Genomic DNA, 21644 nt, shown 5'->3' with positions numbered 1-21644 from the left:
GGCTTCCTAAAGTATTTCTGTCGCTCTCTTCCCCCCCCCTCCTCGTTCTTTCTCTCTTTCTGTCACTGGGCTGTGATTGGCTGTTATGACAGAGCCATCGCCAGGCTGTCAGCCTCTTCTAAAGCGCAGTTTAATTACTCCTTTTCACTAACATGACACGTTCATGCACAGATGCAGGCAAACTTGCACACATGTGGGGAAAGTCACTAACAAACACATACACACACTTTGACACAAAAACCGATGTGCTCAGCTGCATGCCACAGTAATAACAAAAAATGGTGATTGAACTCTTTGTCAGACGCTCTACCTGACAAAGCAGACCCCCAGATGTTTGTCAGTGTTGGCTCTCTGTTTCCTGAGCTTTGAAAACATGTACAATTGCTCAGGCCTGGGCCTCTGCTGGGTTTGATGTGCTCATATCGATCACGCGCCCTGCTGTGCCAAGCTCTGAATAGCCAATTAAAGCCATTGAAATCGGAGGAGAGAATGGGGGGTGACATGAAGGAACGGCAGTTTGATTAGAGGGGGATGACGAGGGAGAAAGGGGGTGAAGATGCAGCAATGATTGCGTATAGTCTGCCAACATTTGATATTCTGCATCGTAAACTTTTGCAGAAACGCTCTTTCTGCTTTCCCTTCTCATCCCTCCTTTAGATAAAGATTCCCTGATGGATGTGTTCAGCTAGGCTTCCATTAGCAGGAGACAGCAGTGCACTGGGTTGAGACCTTGACTGATGGAGGGAATCTGAGACAGATGTACAGATTTACTAGAAATAGAGATGGAAACAACAAGAAATCCTTCTTGCATGTGAATGCCAAACCATCTGAGACGCTGCCATGTCCTTCCCTATACTCACTGTCTCTTTTCCTTCTCCCCTCTCTCTCTCCTCCCCATGCCAGGCACCCTGCCCTATGACATTAAGATAGTCATCGCTGGAAACCATGAGCTGACCTTTGACCAGGAGTTTATGGCAGACCTTATTAAGCAGGACTTCTACTACTTTCCCTCAGCCTCCAAGCTGAAGCCTGAAAATTATGAGAATGTCCAGTCCCTGCTCACCAACTGCATCTACTTGCAGGACTCTGAGGTCACCGTACGGGGTTTCAGGATCTATGGCTCGCCCTGGTAAGTGATTACAACAAATAACCACACAGGATATTTTGGATACTTATGTGCATCTATGAATCGTTGAAGTACGTTTAATTTGTATTGCCCTTAACGTGAGCACATGCATGAATGTGTGTGAGGTAGTGGTCTATGATTTACTTTGTGTGTGTGTTTTACTGAGTGGTTCCTGGGGGCGCTCTTTGATTGTGTGTGTATGTGTGTGCCCCCAGTGCTTTGTAATTGGTTTTCTGTGATAGCAGGGTCCCCTGAGTTTATTGCTCAGGCCACTGCAGAGATCTGCCTGAGGTGGACAGAGAGAGAGACAGAAAAGCAAAAGGAAAGAGGGAAAGAGGGAGACATTAAAAGCTTCCAAGGAGGGCAGGAAACGGGAGAGATGTAGAGCAGAGAGAGGTGTGGAGATTTAAGTAGAGATTTATTCAGATTCACCGGCTGGCCCTGGCTGGTGTAATGGGCACATGAGGTGATGATTGTGTGTGTGGCTCTGTGAGTGCTCTCACTTGTCTTGGACTGCACACTCTTCAGCGTGTGTGCATGTAAGCCTCAGGGTGTGTTCCTGTAGCGGAGAGGGGCTCCAGCTGGAGGCTCCATGTGTTCCCCCCTGCACTACTGTCTGCTCCCCTTGTACTTCCTTTATCTCTTCCATCTATCCTGCTCTGTTTCCTAAATCCTTAAATTACCCCTTTTGCTTTACCATTTCTTTTTTCCTCCTTCAACCACACACAACACTGCATGTAGCTGGATGTCACACACACACACACACACACACACACACACACACACACACACACACACACACACACACACACTCACTCGCACCAACCACAACCTCCACATGCTCCAGCAGGAGTAGTGGGACAGTGCCTGGTCTGCTGCTTTTGTCACCATGGCGATGCCAGGCTGGCACTGCTTTATGGCCCATGGATTAACACTCCCCTCCCCACATACAACCACTAACACCACCACCTCCACCCTGAGGTGCTACCGACTGTGACTGTCTGACCGCTTGATTATTTGAGTGTCTTTTCAGTTGTATGTCTGCAAGTGTGGGATGTGACCTGACACGATACCCACAGAATTGTGGGTATTGTGTAATGTATGAAAAACTGTATAGATATTGTGACAGCTGCAATATATTGTTAAACAAGATATGATTATTTAGAGCAATTTGTGGGTGTATTCTTTGGAAGACACATAAGTGCACAGAAGTCATTTCGAAGATTGGACGTCCTAGTCTGGCTATGTCTGTTACACTTTCACAATAACGTAGCTTAAGTTAGTTCAATGATTATACAGTTTATCCTCAATTAAAGCCACAGTGGGCTAACCTGATGGTCAGACAGTTTGTTCACACCTAATAGACTGTACTGTGATCACCTGATTTCTCTAGCAGTGGGCCCATTTAGTTCTGATGTTGTGTGCCAAATAAGGTACACATGCTTTGGCTTTTTCTTTGTAGAGCTATCATCAGGTTGAACACTTTGATTTATATCTAAATACCTGCAGTATTAGTAGCATTCCCATGAGCTGTGGCTGCTTTGCATTCGGTGCTAATTAACAAATATTAGCATGCTAACATGCTAAACTAAGATAGTGAACATAAAAGCTCATTAGATCTGCTCAGCATCATGTTATCAACATAATTGTGTGCATAATAACATGGTGACACTAAGCTCAAGCCACCACTCTGCCTGAGTGAGGCCTCATGTAGCTGCAACCCACGCACAGTGATGTCACAAAATCTTTTTACTCCCAAATGATTTGGCTGTGTATGGACATCAGCGAGCAGGGGGCACATTAAAAGAACAGCCAGAGTTTCAGTTTAGCCATCACGAAATGAACATTAATTAACTACAGTTGATACAATCTGCTGCTGAAATTTTTCATTAAGCAACCCCTGTAAAAAAGAAAATTCCCCATATTGCCCCCAAATTTTCTGAATTGCAAATACGAGATAATTAAGGAGTTCAGCAAGAGATTTGTTGATGTTGGAGGGATGGGTGAATGAAAAGTCAACAGAGTGTTTCTGCTGCCTCCTTTGATTCTTCAGCTCTTCATCTGCCACCATTCTCATCACTTCTCCTGTATTCTTCCTCCTCCATCTCTATCCATCTGGCTTTACGGGCCATTTAATCACTACTGCCGCCGCCTCACTCCTGCTATAACCTCCCCCCTCCGCAGAGATAGTGTGATGCTGTGCGCTTCTCAGCATGCTCTTCCAGCCCATCCCACACCAGGATCTCACAGGATCTCACTTACACATATCTTTATGGAAACCCCTGACAATCCCAACTTGCTGTACTGCCTTCTCTCTTCCCCTGAAACCCCTTACAACTCATCACCACATGAAACAAGGATTAAGACAGATGAAAGTGGCATTTTCTTCTTTTTGCCCTCTCCCTTGACACTAATGTGAGTGTACAAGTCATTTGTCAGGGACATATTGCATGGCCACTTTGTGTATGAGAGGTAAGGGAGAAAGGAGGATAGTTTGCATGCATGTTTTCAGTTTGTGTGTGCATTCACAGGGGAAGGAAGTAAGAAGGACTTCTCGTCCTGATCGTTTAAGTCACACACAGAGCCCTGCAGAGAACCTGCTACACACTCTAACCCACATAGAGAATGGAAAGAAGAAATTGAATGATGATGGATGCACAGTGTCTTAATGTGTGCGCATGACGAGTATGGCTGCAGTCAGAATAAATGTGGCTGCAGTGGAAGTTGATTATGTGTGACTTCTTCCTCTACATCACGTTGTGAAGAGCCACTCAGTCTGACTTCTTCCTCACTCTGTGGCTCTGTGAAGCAGCGCATTAGGCCACTTGGCGGATTCTTGCGTGTGTGTATGAGTGTGTTCTCACACTCACAACACACTCACTGAGTGAGATGAGACATTAAAAGGTGGACCTATTCATTATATACTGTATGTGCATCAGGCTTTAGTTACATGCACCACTATAACGGCATTTTTTAGTACTTTTAATAGTAGTAATAGCAAAAACATTTTTTTCTTCTTTCACACAGCCTCCTAAGACTTTAAGACATGTACTTTCTGTGTGCTAGAACATATCTAGTACCGGTAATTAGTGTGAGCTACTTCTATGTGGTATGGACCTGCTTTTCACATTTCGCCTTTGTCATGTTTATATTGGTAAAAGCTGCCATAGGTTATGATCTATTACTATTTATCAAATGCTGAGAAAACTGGATGATAATAAGACTCATACAAGTGTTTACTATAGAGTTGTCACTGTATGTATAGATGCATAGATGTTTAACAGCACAGGGTTAAGGTCACTGTATTGCCTTTTGCGATATTGTTGTGGAATAATGTTTATCCTGGAATAATGGGCACCTTGTCAGCTTCAGGCTGACAACTTTTGTTGCCATCACTTACTCAGTACACCCACCAAATATGAAGAATTTGGATGAACCATTGTGAACAAACATACACAGCAGGTCATGTCTCCAGTCTAATTCTGCACATAGAAGTTTTACCCAATTTTCAATGAGAACTCCATACCCTCTTGAGTCACTGAATAAATCAGAAGCAACTAACTAAATTAGCTTAACTGATATTTTGTCACCAAATTGAATGCTTTGTATTTTCTTAGTGCTGTAATAAATTCCCCAATGGCATAAATATGTAGTGCTAATACATATCATGCTGTGACGTACATTATGTTTAATTTATCACAACTACCAGTCCTAACCCTAACCCCCATCTTCCCCTTAGTATTAATTTGTTTGTGTCACAGTTTGAATAATAGCCTTTTACTTGAGGATAAAGATGCAAATGTCTTAAGCAAAATTTGTTTTAGTGAGCATAAATAAAAGCTGTTGTTATCTCCATTGCATACACCTAACATAAAAAAACATTAATTAAGTGTATGTGATGCAGTCAGATGTGCAGTCATGATTCATTTCCAGAATAGTTACGGTCCAGCAACTCAGACACCCCCTCCCCAAATTAACAAAGGAGCCAAGCAACACATGACAAATGCTGTGTAGCTGTATTTAGGCTACCATTTTTATGAGATGTCAACTTTCTCGCCATAGAAAGTTTCTCCTATTTACTGTCTCAGTGAGGCTTTAAGACTTATTTATCTTACACCAAAAACAAATTACACTGGCTGGCGTTGAACTGCAAACACAACCAATGTATCGGCCAATTGATATTATTGGTACAGTATATGTGTGTTAACCTTGCATGGTAGTATCAGGGGTGGTATCTCCATTGTGCAGTAAAGTGGCTGTTTTAACATAAACTTGAACCTTCTCTAAAACCTAACCAAAGTTGCTTCTAGTGACTCTAACAAATTAATGCGAGAATTAAAAACACTAAAATAAAGATGGACAATGAACCCCAACCTTTTGTGTGAGTTGTGAGAAAAGCTGTAGCTGCTCCCCACTTCCTGCCTCCTTCCGTGGCCGTTTGATGGCCATCCTTAAAAGTTTGTGAACCCTTCTTTATAGTTCTGTATAAATGTATAATTAACACGTCCTAACAGTACACAACAACTTTCTGTCTAATTTATTTGATAGGATTTTCTTTGTCTACTGTTGATTTGGTTCAGATTAATGCATAAATATGGACAATTCTAAGGGTTTACAAACATTTCCAAACACTGCTGTATATATACTGGCCAGCAACACAGCCAGATGTGTTGTCCTGGCTATCCATAGATAATATGACCATCTGTTGTTTCTAAAGTAGCTGAATATCGACTGAATGTGCTGATTATGTGTGAGGATATGTTGGAATCATTTTTTAAGTATAGAAGGATTTAACTGTCTCTTATTAATTAAAATTGAGCTCCATCTTTCTAATACTAGATGGGATACGTCTTTGAAAAAACTTTGGAAAATTAAATATTCTCACAGAAAGTACATAATAGTTTCACCAGCTGGTATCACAGATCTTGGATGCTCAGCATCTCAGACCTTCTCTCTACTCATAATTTAGCAACTGAGATTCTCAGCAGCAGAAACCAATCTGGCAACCTCGACAAATGACATCTGAGTCATTATTAATAATGAGCTGCATGGCCGGGACACACGGCTTTGCACATTCATGGATCTGCTCTTCTGCAAGCACAAACACGGCCATGAGTATGTGCTTCTCGCTCCTTGCAGTTTTTTTCAGTTAGCAGCCAATTAACTTGAAACTTGTGTCTGATGGGAAGAGGACAAAAGCCTCTATCACAATGTTTCATTATTCTTTGAACATACTGCTTTGGAATTTCCTAAAGAAGAGCTCATCCTATTACATTAGAAGAAAACCTTCACACTTTACAGGCTAAAGTAAGTAGACAGTCATTTAGTCGTGATGGAAAAACAGCTTCCCTACATGCAGGAGCCCAGAAAAAAAAAACAGATTGATTAGTTAGATGAAAGAAAATTAAGACTTTTAATAACCAAGTAATTGTGCAATATTTAAGCAAAATCTATACTGCAGATTGTTGCTCTGCAAGTCATTATAACCTACTGGTCTACCCGGCCAGCTATCAGCAGGAAGGTTCTCACTTATGAGCCGGGTCTTGCTCAAGGTTTCTTCCTATTAAAAAGGGAGTTTTTCCTTGCTCTTAAGGGGGTTCAGGCTCTGGGTCTTTGTAAAGTGCCTTGAGAAAATTCTGACTGTACAAAGCAATATAAAAATAGAATTTATTTGAATTACCGGTAGGTCACTGTTTCGTGTCATGACACTACACGAGTAAGCCAGTCACTAGAGTAAACTGATTTAAACATGGCACCCATGTCATTGTAGACTCACCTCCACTGCACCTATTTGTACCAGCTGGTCAAAACTGCTCCTCAGAAAAATGCTGTTATGGTATTTCTCTTCATGTTGATCGTGATGTAAAAAGAAACTAGGATTGTTCCCTGATGTGTAATAAGTTTTTGTGTTTTTTATTATGATCTATTTATACCTGATATCTCCAATGTGTCTCCAGAATGGTTTATGTTTGTTACCTGCAAATTGGCATAAATGCATCTTGACTCTAAGGTATAACCAAGATATGGACATATGTACAAGGGCCAGCCATTTGCTAAAACTGCATGTGACCCAGTGTATTGCTCAGTAATACGTTTGACAATGACAGCAATGGAGCTCTGGAAAGGAAAATATGTGTCAGCCTTTGATGTACATATAATATTTGGTTAAATTCATTCCTTGCTGCATCTCTGTAAACATATTCTATTTAGTACATTTATCCATGCAACAGCAGACCATTAAAACCTTGACGGGTGTCTGTTTGGCTCTGGGCTCTCTGACAGATGCTTCAAATAATTGAATTTTAGGGGGCAGCCATAATAACTTTGAGAATAATGGGGTTAGAGACATGATTCCAAATCCTAAGGGGGTGTTTTATATGGTGGTCAAGGATAGGTCTAACTTCTTGTCTTCAAGTATCTGTGTGTTCTTGAGTACTTTATGCCAAACTTTGGTGGAACGTTGAGTTGAGAAAGCGATGGCTCAGAAGAGCAAGAAAGGACATGCAGTGAGCAGGTGAGGACAGCGTAAGACAGGTCTCTGTGTTTGGTACTAAGATTTTAAACCTCTTTAAATGTTTATAATGATGGTCTCTGAGGAATGGGAGACAGGCAGGGGGATGTTCACAGACACACACAAAGTCCGTTTGTTGATGGGGGATTTGAGCAGAGTGACGGGGGAGATACAGCGCGAGACCCTGTTTTCTTCTTTAAATGAAAACCACAGAAATGTATCACTCCCCACTGCTCCGCGTGGAATAATTAAGGACGGAGATGCAAAAGACTCCTTAATTAGATTTTTTAATTATTGAGGATTCACTTCTCCTTCTATAGTGGCCCAATTAAGAAAGCTCATCAAAAACTAAAGAGATGAAGAGCTCCCGTTTTCTTCTTTCTTTCTTACTCCTCCTCCTCCCTGTCCCCCTTCGTCTCGTCTTTCTCCTCCCCCTCCTCCTCCGCTCTCATCATTTGACAGAAATGGACTACCTGCATTTTGCTTGATGGCTTGTCCTCACTGATGAGCAGGAAATGGAAGGGACTCTCGCCGACTTTAATTAACTTGCTTGTTTTCATGGCCCCGCTGAAAGGACAGAATGTACCGGGAGGGGGGTGGAGGGGTAAAATGCAGTGGTGGCGTGCAGTGCTTTTTTACTTTATTGATAATGAGTCTAATGATGGTGGAGATGGCATCAAGGTAATTTGACCTTGTTTCTGTTCTGTGAGCTCTTAGAGTTTGCTTTGTTCTCCCTCTGATGAGGACAGACTTCAGAGGAAGAGCTGAATGATGGAGAGGAACAATAAATGCATGACAATTCCAACTTCTTAAAGAACACCTTTAGTAGGGCTTCATGTTTTAGCCCATTGACTACAAATTGTTTTTAGTTTTTAAACTGATTCCCTGCCTTCCAGGCAGCTATCGGTTTCACTTCACTTCAGGGTGCTATGAAAACCAGCACGCAGAAACATATGTAGATGGCTAACCCATCATGGTGAACATTGAGAGGCTTTTATTTTGTTATTTGGAACATATTAATTTGAAGCAATAATATGTATTACAGGAATATAGGTTCTGTAGGTGTGTCAGTTGTCATAACTATGCATGTGAAGAAGCTATCATTTGTTTGCTGTTCACATTTATTTTTTGTTATTAGCTGGTTTTAAGGAAGATATATGGTTGTACTATAAGAGTATTCCTTCGATCAGACCAGTGTTTTGTGTTTTTTTACCTTTAGATGTTTCGACTGCTTCCTGCAGTCTTCAGAAGTCACGTGATGTTACCGGTGACGTGTCTGCCAGCTGATTTTATGCAGGTTGTGGCGCCATTCTCCCACTACTTCAGGTAGTAGGGGAACAGCGCCACCTGTAGTCCGGCTTCTTCAGCACTGTGTCCCAGGTGTGGGACAGCAGTCTGGTCTCCTCAGTACAGTGTCCCAGGTGTGGGACAGTGTGAATGTCCCCTCGTCCTGGTTCACTGTCCCGTTGGCCCGCTTCCTGATTTCAATTCAATTGCCTCCTCCAACGTTTGAATTTGTTGTCCTCATTGCCGATTACTTTTGCCCCATCCCACACTCCACACTGTCCCACACCTGGGAGCCAGACTACAGGTGGTGCTGTTCCCCTACTACCTGGAGTAGTGGGATAATGGCGCCACAACCTGCATAAAATCAGCTGGCAGACACGTCACCAGTAACATCACGTGACTTCTGAAGACTGCAGGAAGCAGTCGAAACATGTAAAGGTAAAAAACACAAAACACTGGTCTGATCGAAGGAATACTCTTATAGTTTAAAAGGTGAAGACCAAATGAATCTTGTTGAAGAATTGGTTGGTTTATGAAGAGATTAGTTGAAAAATGCACGCTTGCATAAACCCCCAAACTTCACATGGTTACCATAGTGAGGTGACCCACTGGACACCAGCATGCACATTGTTATTTTCACCATATTACTCATCATAGCCCATGATTACCACTTGGTAAACACTTCTAACTAGCTGCTATTGTTTGACATCTCATTTTAGAAAAACTATTCTGAACATTACTTCTTGTTTGCTAGATAAATTGTAACTTGGCTTTTCATTTGCCTTTGCCTAAGCAAACAAAATTAAACCATCAATCCCTCCTGCCCTTTTAACAGACTTTTGTCTTTCTTTACCATTTAAATCAATCATATACACCATGTTTAGAGTTACTGCCAATCAACCTATTGTGGTGTGAAGCCATGTTTTTGGTGTCATATATTGTTATTTTGTTTTTTTTTTGACATTTCTCTGTGACAAACAAGTTTCCCAGCAGTTCTGAAACTTGGTGTGGTGACTGTGCTGTTGCCATTTAAGCATCTTGGCCAGATGCCTTTTAAAGATTTATTTCTGAAAATAAATTGAGCAACATGCTCAGTGTGATGAATATTCTTCAGTTTTAGGAGATAATTTACATCCAGTACCACAAGCTTAAACCAATGACTGCATGGAATGAAGAAAATCTATCTGAAAAACATTTGGTATTCATTAAAATATAGTCTGCAGTAATGTAATGTATGCAGACTGTAGTCAATGGGCTCTAACATGCAGCAGCACCGATGTTCTCCTTTAAGGATAAAAAGACAGAGATGCATACAGTTGGGAGTTCAAGCTTTTCTGGGCCTTCTCACCAGAGCCCACACTAAATTAACATCTGATTCACTCTGAGACTCTCAAACCCCCCTCCCTCCCGGGCTTTGTCCTCTCCTCCCTCGATCTCCCCTCCTTTATCCCTCCATTCCTCCATCTCCCACCTCCATCCCTCTGGCACTAACATTCCCAACGGACCCAAATAAAGTAGCCTACGAACACTGAACATTAATAAACGGGTACTTAAGGGGGTTGGTAGAGAAAAAGAAGAAAAAAAGAATTGGCCTACTTTAACACTTGTCACTTTCCCACCCTCTCCCGTATCTTTCTCCCCCTCCTCGTTCTTTTTTTTCTGTCTTCCTACTCCTCTCCAATTTCATCTTTATCTCTCTCCTAAGTGCTGCCAGTCTGCAACCCTGCAGCTGAATAAACAGTTATGGAGAGAGGAAGAGCAGACGAGAGGACATTTACTGTGTCGTTTCCCTGGAGGGATTTCTCTTTAAATTACCTGTTAAATGGCCTCCAGGGGCAGGACTTCAACATGCATGGGTGTGTGTGTCAGCATTTGTGTGTGCTTGTGTGTTATGGCACGCTATGGGGCATTTTCCTCCATTTCACACATGCCTTCCTTCCCCAAGGCATGTGGCATTGTTAAAGGGAAGGAAAAAAACTGAATTAAAGTGATTCTGTCCTTATGTTCCTTCTCGCCTCAGCCTCTGCACACACAGATACGCACACATAGTGCGCGCCCTCTCTGTTCTTTCCATCTCGCCAGTTCATCAGCAAGCTGTTATGTTCGGTGTTTGACCACAGAGTCAAAGGGAGTCAGAATGCCATGGATGCTGGAAGAAATGTCCATGCTGGGATGTCTCAGTTTCTTCCTACTCTAAAGCTGTTTCATCTGCACCAGCAAATATTCAAGGCAGATTAACTCAGATTGAACCACTTGCATTACAATGAGTCTTTCAAGCAAGATAAACATGTTGATGTATTGAAATTAAGCAACATTTTTTTCACTGCTTTTCTTTATAGAGAATACTGACAGGCCCACATTTGCATACTTGCACACTGTTACGACTGTTTACAAGTAATTCTAGGTGTTATTTTGTATCATTATTGTTTTGTAAATGTTGATTTCATCTCTACATTTATGAGAATTGGGGATAATGGATTCAGGTGTGTTTTTTTATGTAGCAATAAATGTAGGAGTAAAACCACAACAAAAATCATGCTGTGCTATCTTCAGGGTCCTGGGTTAGTAGTTCTTTTTGCCATACCAGGAAGCACAACAATCTTAGTATATGTATGTATGTTCTAATTGCCCATAATTTTTTACTGTAACAGGCACTCAAAACCTCATACTGTCAAAAGTAAATCAGATAAAAAGTGTCCATTAGGCCAATTAAATCAATCAAACCATTAACGCTTCAGTGTATTTCAGTGTATTTTGTCAACATTGTGCGAACAGTGGTTTTCTTTAAATCAATTTATTGGAATTGGACAATCAAATCTGGTCTTGGTGCTTTTTACCACCCATACAGATGAGAGAAGCCATGAAAAAACAATAAAGATCACATGCAGCTTTCACTTTTGCAGCTTAACATACTAGCATACTAACTGGTTAACAGGCTCTGTTCTGGTTGTCCACTCATTAACTGTATTTTGAATTATGTTTTGTTTCGAGCCCAGTAAAACCTAGTGGTGGACCACAGTGACTTGTTTGTTGTCATCAGTTATTTACTGTCACTTGACTGTCTCTCTTTTTTCTGTGTGTGTGTGCGTGCATGTGCATATCTGCTGTTGGAGCTCTCAGTGCACGGCCCGCATGTCTGATTATATTGCATGCTTTAGACCCATGGTGTAAGCAGTACTGTAGAGAAATTGGAGAGAGACAAAGGGCAGTGCTCTCTCAAATTGAGAGGCTACACTACACTCTGTCCAAATCCTACTAGCTCACACTCAACTAACAATGCCTTACACCTTTCTTTTTGATAATCCACTCTATGCTATATTCATTGAGGTGTCTTCATCTCGAACATTGTCGCTCAGGTAGTTATTTTCTCTCTAATCTCTCTCCAACTCCTTATGTGCTATGCGCGTGCAGTAGACTAAATATCCACATACTTGCTGCTGCCAGCTGCTTTTCCTACACTGTGTGTGGATGTGTGTCAGTCTAACCTGAAATGTTTGTAACTGTATTCGAGCCTCATGTTTGGCTTGTTTTAATTATCATTGGGTTGTCTGTCAAAACATGGATGGAAAATTCTATTAACCATGTATCATATTTCTGTTGAAGAAAAAATCATTTGTACATAATCATTTTTCTTCTAGAAGTTTACTTTACAACTGGGGAGATATGTTGTGACTTTGAGTTTTACATAATGCAGATATTCTGGGTATTTTTTATACAACAGAGGACACTGTTGCATAAAGCAGCAGTCTTAGTGTCAGTAATGTCTAAAATACATCAACAGCTGTCAGCCCTCCTTCCCCACTGAGTGTGTATAATGAGTGAGTAGGTGCATGGACTATCCAAACACAGGCCGAGTCTGTCTCAGGATGAGATTCCACTAGCCTGTGTCTGTATAGATTAACAGTAAGGGAGAGTTTGGTGTACTTTCCTGTGCCTAATTAAAGAATTGCATATTGCTGTGTTGGCTAGTTAACCTCTGTGCTATAGAGTTGCCTAAAGTTCTGTGTTTTGCTGTGTTTAAGCAGAGGCTGTCTTTTTAAAACAAATAAACTTAGAAATGTAAGAGCTCTGCAGCAGGATGTAAATACCCCCTGTCTTTCACTGGGGCTCTGAATCAAACTGTGTTCTGAACATGCTATATTTAGTAGCAATTTTACATGGATTAATTGACACAGAGGAGAATGTGGTGGTTCAGATATTGTAAGTGCAGCACAGTCAATTAAAGTGTAGGCATGGCAAAACAAATTGTGTGACCACACAAGTCTTTTGCTGGCTACTAATTTAGCAGGTGCTCATGATTGTTATTTGTGTGTCCTACCTAAAAGATTTCTTTCAGACAGATCCATTGTGTAGTATTTAGTGTGTAGTAGTTAAGACCACTGTCTGTCTCTGGTGGGACTGGTCTGAGTGTTCTCTGTGATAAACATCTCCCTGTTTGATTGTTGAATGTCAGTGCAAAATGGCTGGGCTGGAAGTGTCTCAGGACATGTTCTTTGCATGTTGCCAGTTGGTCTCAGCCAGTTTCTTTTTTATTCAAGTGCTTAAAGTGGATTTTTTTCTTTATATCTAATCAAATGATCAGTTAAAATGGGGATTTTTCCAAGAACTAATTTGCATCTGAAACAAGAGCAATTAATTCAACCAAATGGCAGGAATTTGAGTTGTTCTAAAAAGAAATTATTATTGATTCTTTAATTCTGAGTTAATACAACATTAAATAGCCTGTTAAGGTGCAGGTGTTCTTGCAGAGGACAAGGAACATGAGTCATTAAGACTTAAAGGTACAGGACTTACATTGAGGATATTTTTTGCAGCGTGCAGAGAGCACAGGACATGGCTCCATCATCCCTTGAGGGCAGCTCTATGATCCGCACCACAGTGTGCCCCTTCTGCCACGCTGGCACCAGGGCTATAGTTCTTGCTACTTGCCCCCACTCTGTCCCCGGATGGTGATCCAACCCGCTGCTCACCCAACCACCCACCCACAAAACGTCCTCCCTCACTTCCCCTGAACGAGCCACTAGTCTTGGATGATCTGGCTAATCTCCATGATTCACAAGCCGAAGCGCAGGAGACTGAAGATGAGCGAAGAGAAGGGAAGGGGAGGTTGGAGGTGTGTGGTGTGTGTGGTGCTGGGGTACTCTCATGCTCTTTTTCTATTTTATTTCTGTTCCTTTCTTCTCCTCCTCTCCCCCGCCCCTCCTTTCCTTCTCTCCACCAGAGAACTTTGAAATAATTTGTGTCTCGTGGGTTTTTTACACATTCTAATTTCCAACTAAATGGGACATCTGTTTGAGAAAAGGAAGATTTGCCATGGTTGCCAAGGCAACTATCACTCTGTAAGAGGGGTGGGGGTGGGGGGTAGCTTTGCAGGAAGAAAAAAAATGTCCAACAGCTTTTATGGACAGAATTAGACTTTGGTGGAATATTATCCCTGCAAGACAAACAGCAGCGGGGCCTGTTCTCTTTTTCCTCGTTCTTTTTGTCCTCCCATCCTTTTTCATGTCATCCTCCCTCTCTCTGTGTTTTCATTTTTTTCTCATTCCACTTTCTCCTTCTCCTACTGTCTGTCTTTATCAGCTCTTTTCTTGCTCACGCCCTCATATTCCCCTCCCCTTTTCCTGTTTCCCTTCCTACAGTATCGCCTCTTTTTCTGTCCCTCATGCTGCAGCATCATCAGAAATATCAGTGTGAAATCTGACTCCAATTAGAGGCCTAAACCCCCCCCTCCCCGTCCAACCCCCCAGCCGCCCACCCGTGACAGCTTTTCCGCTGTCTAAAGCGTCTCATCCACCGCACTAAAGCCCACCTCACACTCCCTGGTAATTGGTCATTATTTAGAACAGGAAGGGACAAATGTGCTTCCCCCAGCGCTTATAAATGCAAGTTAAACGGCCCTTCATTATGCTTGCGCTAACAGTAAAGAATGGTGGCATTTGGGAGGAGGGAGGTGGGGGGTTCTGGTGATTGTGTAAAATGTCACATGCTTGCAATCCAGACATGACAAGACAAGGCAGGGAAGGATTTCTTCCCTCTTCCTTCCTCTGACATTTCATGGAGGTTTGTTTGAAGGGAGAGAAACGCTCGCTGCTTGGAAAACAGGTGAAGTGGTGGTGTTTGCATTACACTACTGCCCAGTCTGAGGGACGAGGAAATAGATTCAGAGGGGAAAATAAAGGAAAGGGGTTGCTTTTTGTTAACAGCAGTAAAGAACAAATTGTCTTTATCACTGTGGATATTGTTAGAAAAATTGATCGGCGACTGCAGTGGTGTTTGGGATAACAATCCATGGGATGCTGTGTGTTTTTAAAATATGCTCTGACAGGTTTTTGCCATGAAATTGAGACTCTCTTTCTCTACTCCTGCACAGCGCCTCCCAACCAGTACTTGATTGGAACAGAATGTAGGCCATAAGGATTAGCACAAAGGTATAAACACCTACAACAACCAATGAAGGAACCTCCAGCGGAGATCGCTATAGGGGAAAAAAGGAGAGACGGAGGGAAATGCAACAAGATCACTCACTGTGCAAGATGTCTGTGTGTAACGATCATTTTTGGATGATGGATACATCATATACAAATGATTGTGCTACTTCGACAAAACTTCAGTGATAACTGTAGGGTCATTGGGTGTTTCAGGGTCATCAGATTCACCTGGGCAAACCGGTGGTGATCAGTCCCCAACTTGTGTCCCAGTGGCCCACTACACCACCCAATAAACAAACCTTCTTAAAGGGGCCTTGTCTGACTGCACTCTGCACTGGAGCCCTTCTGTTGCACATTTTCAACACACAACAACTGTCACATCAACAGTCAGAGAGAAAATAAATACAATTTGTTTCAGATTAATTCTAAAAGTGATGGACAGTGTTTGAAGGGCTTAGGGCAAACTATTCTTTTTAGTTTAGGAAAACACCAGGGTTTTTGTTCCCCACCACTTCTCATGAATTTGTCCTATTTGTAAACGGCTTCTTTGCTATTTTCTTAGTTTCCATAGTGATGAGAATTTTTTACATTTGCACATGTATTATAATTGAAAAGGCCACAAAAAAATCAACCTCATCTCAAGTTTATTTTTTTTGCCCTCTGAAAAAGTAGTGAGCACAGCCCCACACTCTCCACTCCCAGTCCCCACACGCAGGCTTGAATTAGACTTCCTTTGTCTCCTGTGCAGTTCTAGACATCTCCAAGTGACACAGCAACTCACCCACCTGCTCTGTACGTATACCACACACACTCATATATACACACACACAGGCTGCAGCCTCCACCTGCTGTACTGGGAAGGCTTACGCAGCGCTGAAACCATGTGCTGTGATCCAGCTCGTCCTCATCCCCTGCACATCCAGCACACGCACTTGTAGCCTCCACAGAGACTCTGCACTCATCCAGTCTTCCCGGTTGTGTTTGTCTGCCCATCTGCCTGTCTTCAAACCGCTCTTCTCCTCCTCCTCCCTTCACGGTGCCATTCTCATATTTTCACACTAAGAAGATAACTTTACATCTTCCCCCCCCCTTAATTCTTTACACAATCCACATCGGCCGATTAGCGCATCGTTAAGGTTTTTCCACGTCGCCGTTCCCTCCCTCAGAGAGTTGTCTCCGGCGGGAGCTCATTATCGCCGGGCATGAAGTTGACTGTCAGGGTCTCGGCTGATTTGTCACATCCCAGTTCCCTCCCGCCGCAGAGCCCGGCAGATTGAGGGTGTTGTTGAGCAGTGTATGTGTGTCTGTGGGTGGGGAGGGAGTAGGGGCTACAGTTGGAGGTGGAGGGATTGTCTGGTACTGCTTGCTCTAGGGAGTATCGCAAAAGCATTTTTCTGCGGCCTGTTCTTGTAACTGTCTTGTTTTTTGACAGTAACTCGTGTCGTCGGCGAGGGACAGCGGCGAGTCACGTGGCATATGTTGAGAGCGGTTCCATGTGGCATTTGTCATGTCGCTGGTATTGTTAACAGTGATTCATGCAGTTTTGTTTATTGCTTTGTATTGTACTGTGAAATGGAAATGGCACCCTGGCAGAGTTTCATCAACTTACAAGATGCATAAAATGGGCTGGGGACTGTGAAGGGAGAATATCAGCAATGAAGGCTAAGATTTATGACTCAAACAGACGTTTTTCAGCTTGTCGGCTTCATCAGATGAATTCATTCAGGCTGATAAGACTAATCTTTGTCTCCATTGCAAGCAGCATTAGAAAATCTGCTTTCTCTGTGTTGTACATAAAAATAAGGAAAGGTTTATTCACATGTCATTACAATTCTAGGATGCAGTTCTTATTGTACAGCACCCGGAAACTTTCCTTGGCAGTTTCAGCATTTGACATATTAAATGAAGTCTTAAAGGTAAATGGATAAATGAAAGAACCACCTTGAAAGGGCATTTAAGTGTCAGTTGTCATTACCTCAAGGCCTCAGGCCTTTTTTACACCTCCAGGTGGAGGTTTACTGCTGCAGTTTAATCATCATCACACATCATGGGTAACATGTTAGCTCTCAACCATAACAAGCTGATTTATATTTCACCAAACACTGCAGTCTGGTTGTGTGTTTTGCATAGAACAATACACTGGTTCAAAAAAACTCAGTTGTGTCTGAAAAGTTACAGCTTTTGTCAGCTGGTTTGTCCTGAAACCTGAAATGCAGGATTATTTCAACAATGTCAGAGAATGTATGTGATGTATTTGTAGCATTTCATGAGAGAAGCTACTGTGAATATGATGAGTAGTAGTTTTCACTTGTCAACCTAGTGTGAAAAATCACAGTAAAATACGTAGCTGTAAAGGCTTTACAGTTGAAAATTATTTTTCTGTTTTTGACATTATTTTTATGTGATTTTTCATTATTAATATTGTAGGGATGCACCGAAATTAAAATTCTTGGCCGAAACTGAAAATGAGGAATCCAAGGCCAAAAACCGAAGCATCGAAAAAACTTGCCAGTTATTAGAACCATTGCATTTATGGCTCTGACTGTATACTAACCCCACTAAAATTAAGGAATTGCAAATGCACAACTTAATATTAATGTTTCAAAGAATAAAGCAATTACAAAATTATGAACACACACATTCAAACAATGCACAATATAAAATAAAATAACTTAGCTTGACCCCACTCATGTGTACATTATGTGTACATTTTATTTAAATAGGGCCAGTGGTTCTACGCATCCACATGGCCTGGATCATTTCTCGTGCACGCTGATTTATTCCTACATCCAAGTATGATCTTTATAATGTGGATCAATACCGCCATGATGAAGTGCAGAGGATCCGAGTAGATCTCAGGGAAACGCGTGCTGATGGGCTACGAGTTTCAATGTTTTTACTCCGTACTCCGTCTCCGCCTCTTTGCTTAGAAGACGCTTTAGTGCTGCGTTTAAAGGAATAACGTCTGCTGCAGATGCATCAGAGGAGCAGATTTCTTTGGAAAAGACACCTCAGACACGTTGGAGTGTCCAGACAAGCCAAAAAACGAAAATGCACTTTTCGGTGGCCGAAAATTCAGTGCATCCCTATAATGTTGTTATTTTTCTATTAACCTGGCAGGCACACAATCTGACAAAAACCCACATTTGAATGCTGAAATGTCCAATACTTTCAGTCTTCACAAGGATTCTAACCCTGAACACTTGAGTTTGATTTCTGTGTGTTTTTGTTTTCAGAGTTTAGTTTGAGTGAGTGTATTGCAGTTTGACCTTTATATACAGTTTCAATTTTTCACGTGAAGCTTAGATTTTGAGGTTGCCTGGGCTACAAGCCTGAATCATTATATAGCCTAAAATATAGCCTAAAAAATATAAGGGACCCTATGTTCCCTAAGCTTTTGTTCTCAATCTAAAAATCACCTTTGTATTTTCTGAGGGGATTGGCCTGCCATGTTTGAAACATGGCAGGCCAATCTACTGGATGACCTGCTGTATGTGATCATTTTAAAGCACGAAACCCATTAGCAGGAACAATAGTCAGCTATCATTTATTCCATTTGATTACCTTTAACAACCTTTTAAACAGAGCTTTTGTCAGATCCATCACTGCAATTTGAGCTTTGTGCAGCCAGGCTTTTTTAAATTCCAGTCAAGAACACAAGGTTCCCAAAGATGATATAATAGAATACATCAAGCTGAATCACTGAGAAATGTCTTTAAAATGATGCATGAAACATCTTGAATCCTCTGTTTGATGTTATGCTGCAATCGTAAAACCTGAACACTGATTTTGAATATTTTATTGTGCGCATATGTAATGTGAAAGGTGGTTTATCCCTCTGAGTACAGTTCAATACTGAACCAACATAAAGCTGCGTCAGTGTCTCTGTTGGTCGGCATCATCTGAGCTGAAGATGGGTGACATGAATGTGTCTGTTTTTTAGGATGACTGGAATCAGATTTGATTAGAGACCAGGTGAGAGAGGATTGGAGAGGAGGGAGTGAGTGTCAGAATAGCACAGGAGAGAAGGAACAGGGGACTCTGCTATTCATCTGTCACTAATCCTGTGTCTGATTCCTTCTCTCTGCTTGTCCGGTGATATCCCCCCCCCCCCCCTCAGTTTCTGTCTCACTTCCACTCCCCACATCTTTGTTTGGCAGTGTTATACCACCTTTCATTTCACTACTTTTTCCCATATCTCTCCCTTCACTGCTCACTCTGCATCTTTCTCTTTGTCTGCCTATCCATCTATCTTCATCCCAAAAGCCTTGCTCTCCTTTCCTTTTCTGCTGCAGCAAATGCAAACACCCCCCCCCCCCCACCATCGTCTTCCATCCCCCTGTGATGGCAGACTCTCTTTTATTAAAAACGAGAAACATCAGGGAGAGACCTACCAGGTGTGTTTGTGTTTGTGTGTGTGTGTGTAATTGACGCAGGCTCTGAGGTGCAGTATTTCAACATTTCAGCAAACAAGCAGATTTTTCAGTCATGGTGGAAGAATGGATGGACAAAGAGTTTAAGTGAGAGAAAGGCAGTGCGGTTTTTGGAGAAAGGCTGCTGCCAGTGACAGCGCTCACTTGGGGGAATGGATGGGGAGTGTGGCCGTTTTTAGAAGATGACGATAACACATTCACTGATTTTAATAATTTTTTTAGGTCAACTGGAGAGACCTTGATGCCCATCTTTTTGATTGAACAAATTTTCTCTTCTACTTTCAAGGTTCAAGGATTTCTTGTCATGATGACATTTCACCAAGTTCAACAGTAGAAACAAACAAAGCAGCGCAATGATAAGAAAGTAGCATAGAGCTAACAAAGACCTGTCTGTGGATTTTGGCACAATGCAAAAAGATGCAAAAAAAATTCCATTGTGCCACACTACACCTGTCAGTGTTGATGCTGTGATGACTTAGAACCCAACATCATAATGTGAATATATATATATATATATATATATATATATATATATATATATATATATATATATATATATATTCAGACATAAATGGATAGTGTGCTCTAAAGTTTGAAGAAATATCCTTAATACTGAGCAGTTAATGGGAAATGTTTGTAACTAACTGTATCATTTCTACAATACAAATGTACCAGAGCAGAATTCACATTTAATATTGTCACACCTACATTTTTCAGATAACCAAACAAATTTAAATAATAGACAAAAATAACACAAGTAAACACAAAATGCAGTTTTTAAATAAAAAAGGGAAAAAATCCAAACCTACATGGCCCTGTGTAAAAGTTATTGCGCCATCTGTTAAAAACATAAATGAACTGTAGTGTATCACATCTTTGGAAAGCTCAGTTTCTCTAGCCACACTGGGCCTGATTTCTGCCACACCTGTTCTCAATCAAGAAAATACTTATACAATAGGACCTGCCTGACAAAGTGGAGCAGACCAAAAGATCCTCAAAAGCCAGCCATCATGCTGAGGTCCAAGGAAATTCAGGAATAAATGAGAAACAAAGTAACTGAGATCTATCAGTCTGAAAAGGGTTATAAAGCCATTTATAAAGCTTTGGAACTCTAGCAAACCACAGTGAGAGCCATTATCCACAAATGGCTAAAAAGATGGAACAGTGGTGAACTTTCCCTGGAATTACCCCCAAATGACCAAATAAGAGCACAGTGACAACTCATGCAAGAGTCCCCAGAACAACATCCAAAGAACTGCAGGCCTCGCTTGAAAGAGAGTGGCCAAAAATGACCTGCATAATAGAGGTCCAAGACGAAAACCACTGCTGAGCAAAAGGAACATAAAGGCCCATCTGAGGTTTGCAAGATAACATCTTGATGGTCCCCAAGACTTTTGGGAAATACTCTGTGGACTGATGAGATGAAAGTTGAAGTTTTTGGAAGGTGTGTGTCTCATTACATCTGATGTAAAAGTAACAAAGCATTTCAGAAACACCATACCTACAGTAAAATATGGTGGTGGTCTGGGGCTGTTTTGCTGCTTCAAGACCTAGAAGACTTGCTGCGGTAAATGGATCCATGAATTGCAATCCTGCAAAGAGGAGTGGACCAAAATGCCTCCAAAGCGCTCAAAAGACTCATTGACAGTTATCGCAAACGCTTGATTGCAGTTGTTGCTGCAAGAGTCCAACCAGTTATTAGGGTACAATCACTACTTCACACAGGGCCATGTAGGTTTGGATTTTTCCCCTTTTATAATTAACACCTTCATTTAGAAACTTAATTTTGTGTTGTGTTTACTTGTGTTTTTTTTGTCTAATAATTAAATTTGTTTGATCTAAAACATTTAAGTGTAACA

The 21644-nt window shown here is 41.6% G+C and overlaps 1 protein-coding gene across 1 annotated transcript in view; it reads left to right on the top strand.

Annotated features, from left to right (window-relative positions):
- Positions 1-21644, top strand: part of mpped1 (metallophosphoesterase domain containing 1) — a 52948-nt gene that overhangs the window by 15329 nt on the left and 15975 nt on the right. Inside the window, exon 3 of the mRNA XM_028399615.1 lies at positions 904-1129. Coding sequence (XP_028255416.1) covers positions 904-1129 — 226 coding nt within the window. The remainder of the gene's footprint in view (positions 1-903; positions 1130-21644) is intronic.

This window comes from Parambassis ranga, chromosome 2, assembly GCF_900634625.1.
Source record: "Parambassis ranga chromosome 2, fParRan2.1, whole genome shotgun sequence".
Lineage (NCBI taxonomy): Eukaryota > Metazoa > Chordata > Actinopteri > Ambassidae > Parambassis > Parambassis ranga.
The sequence above is the reverse complement of the archived record's forward strand: the minus strand, read 5'-3'. Positions and strand labels throughout refer to the sequence as shown.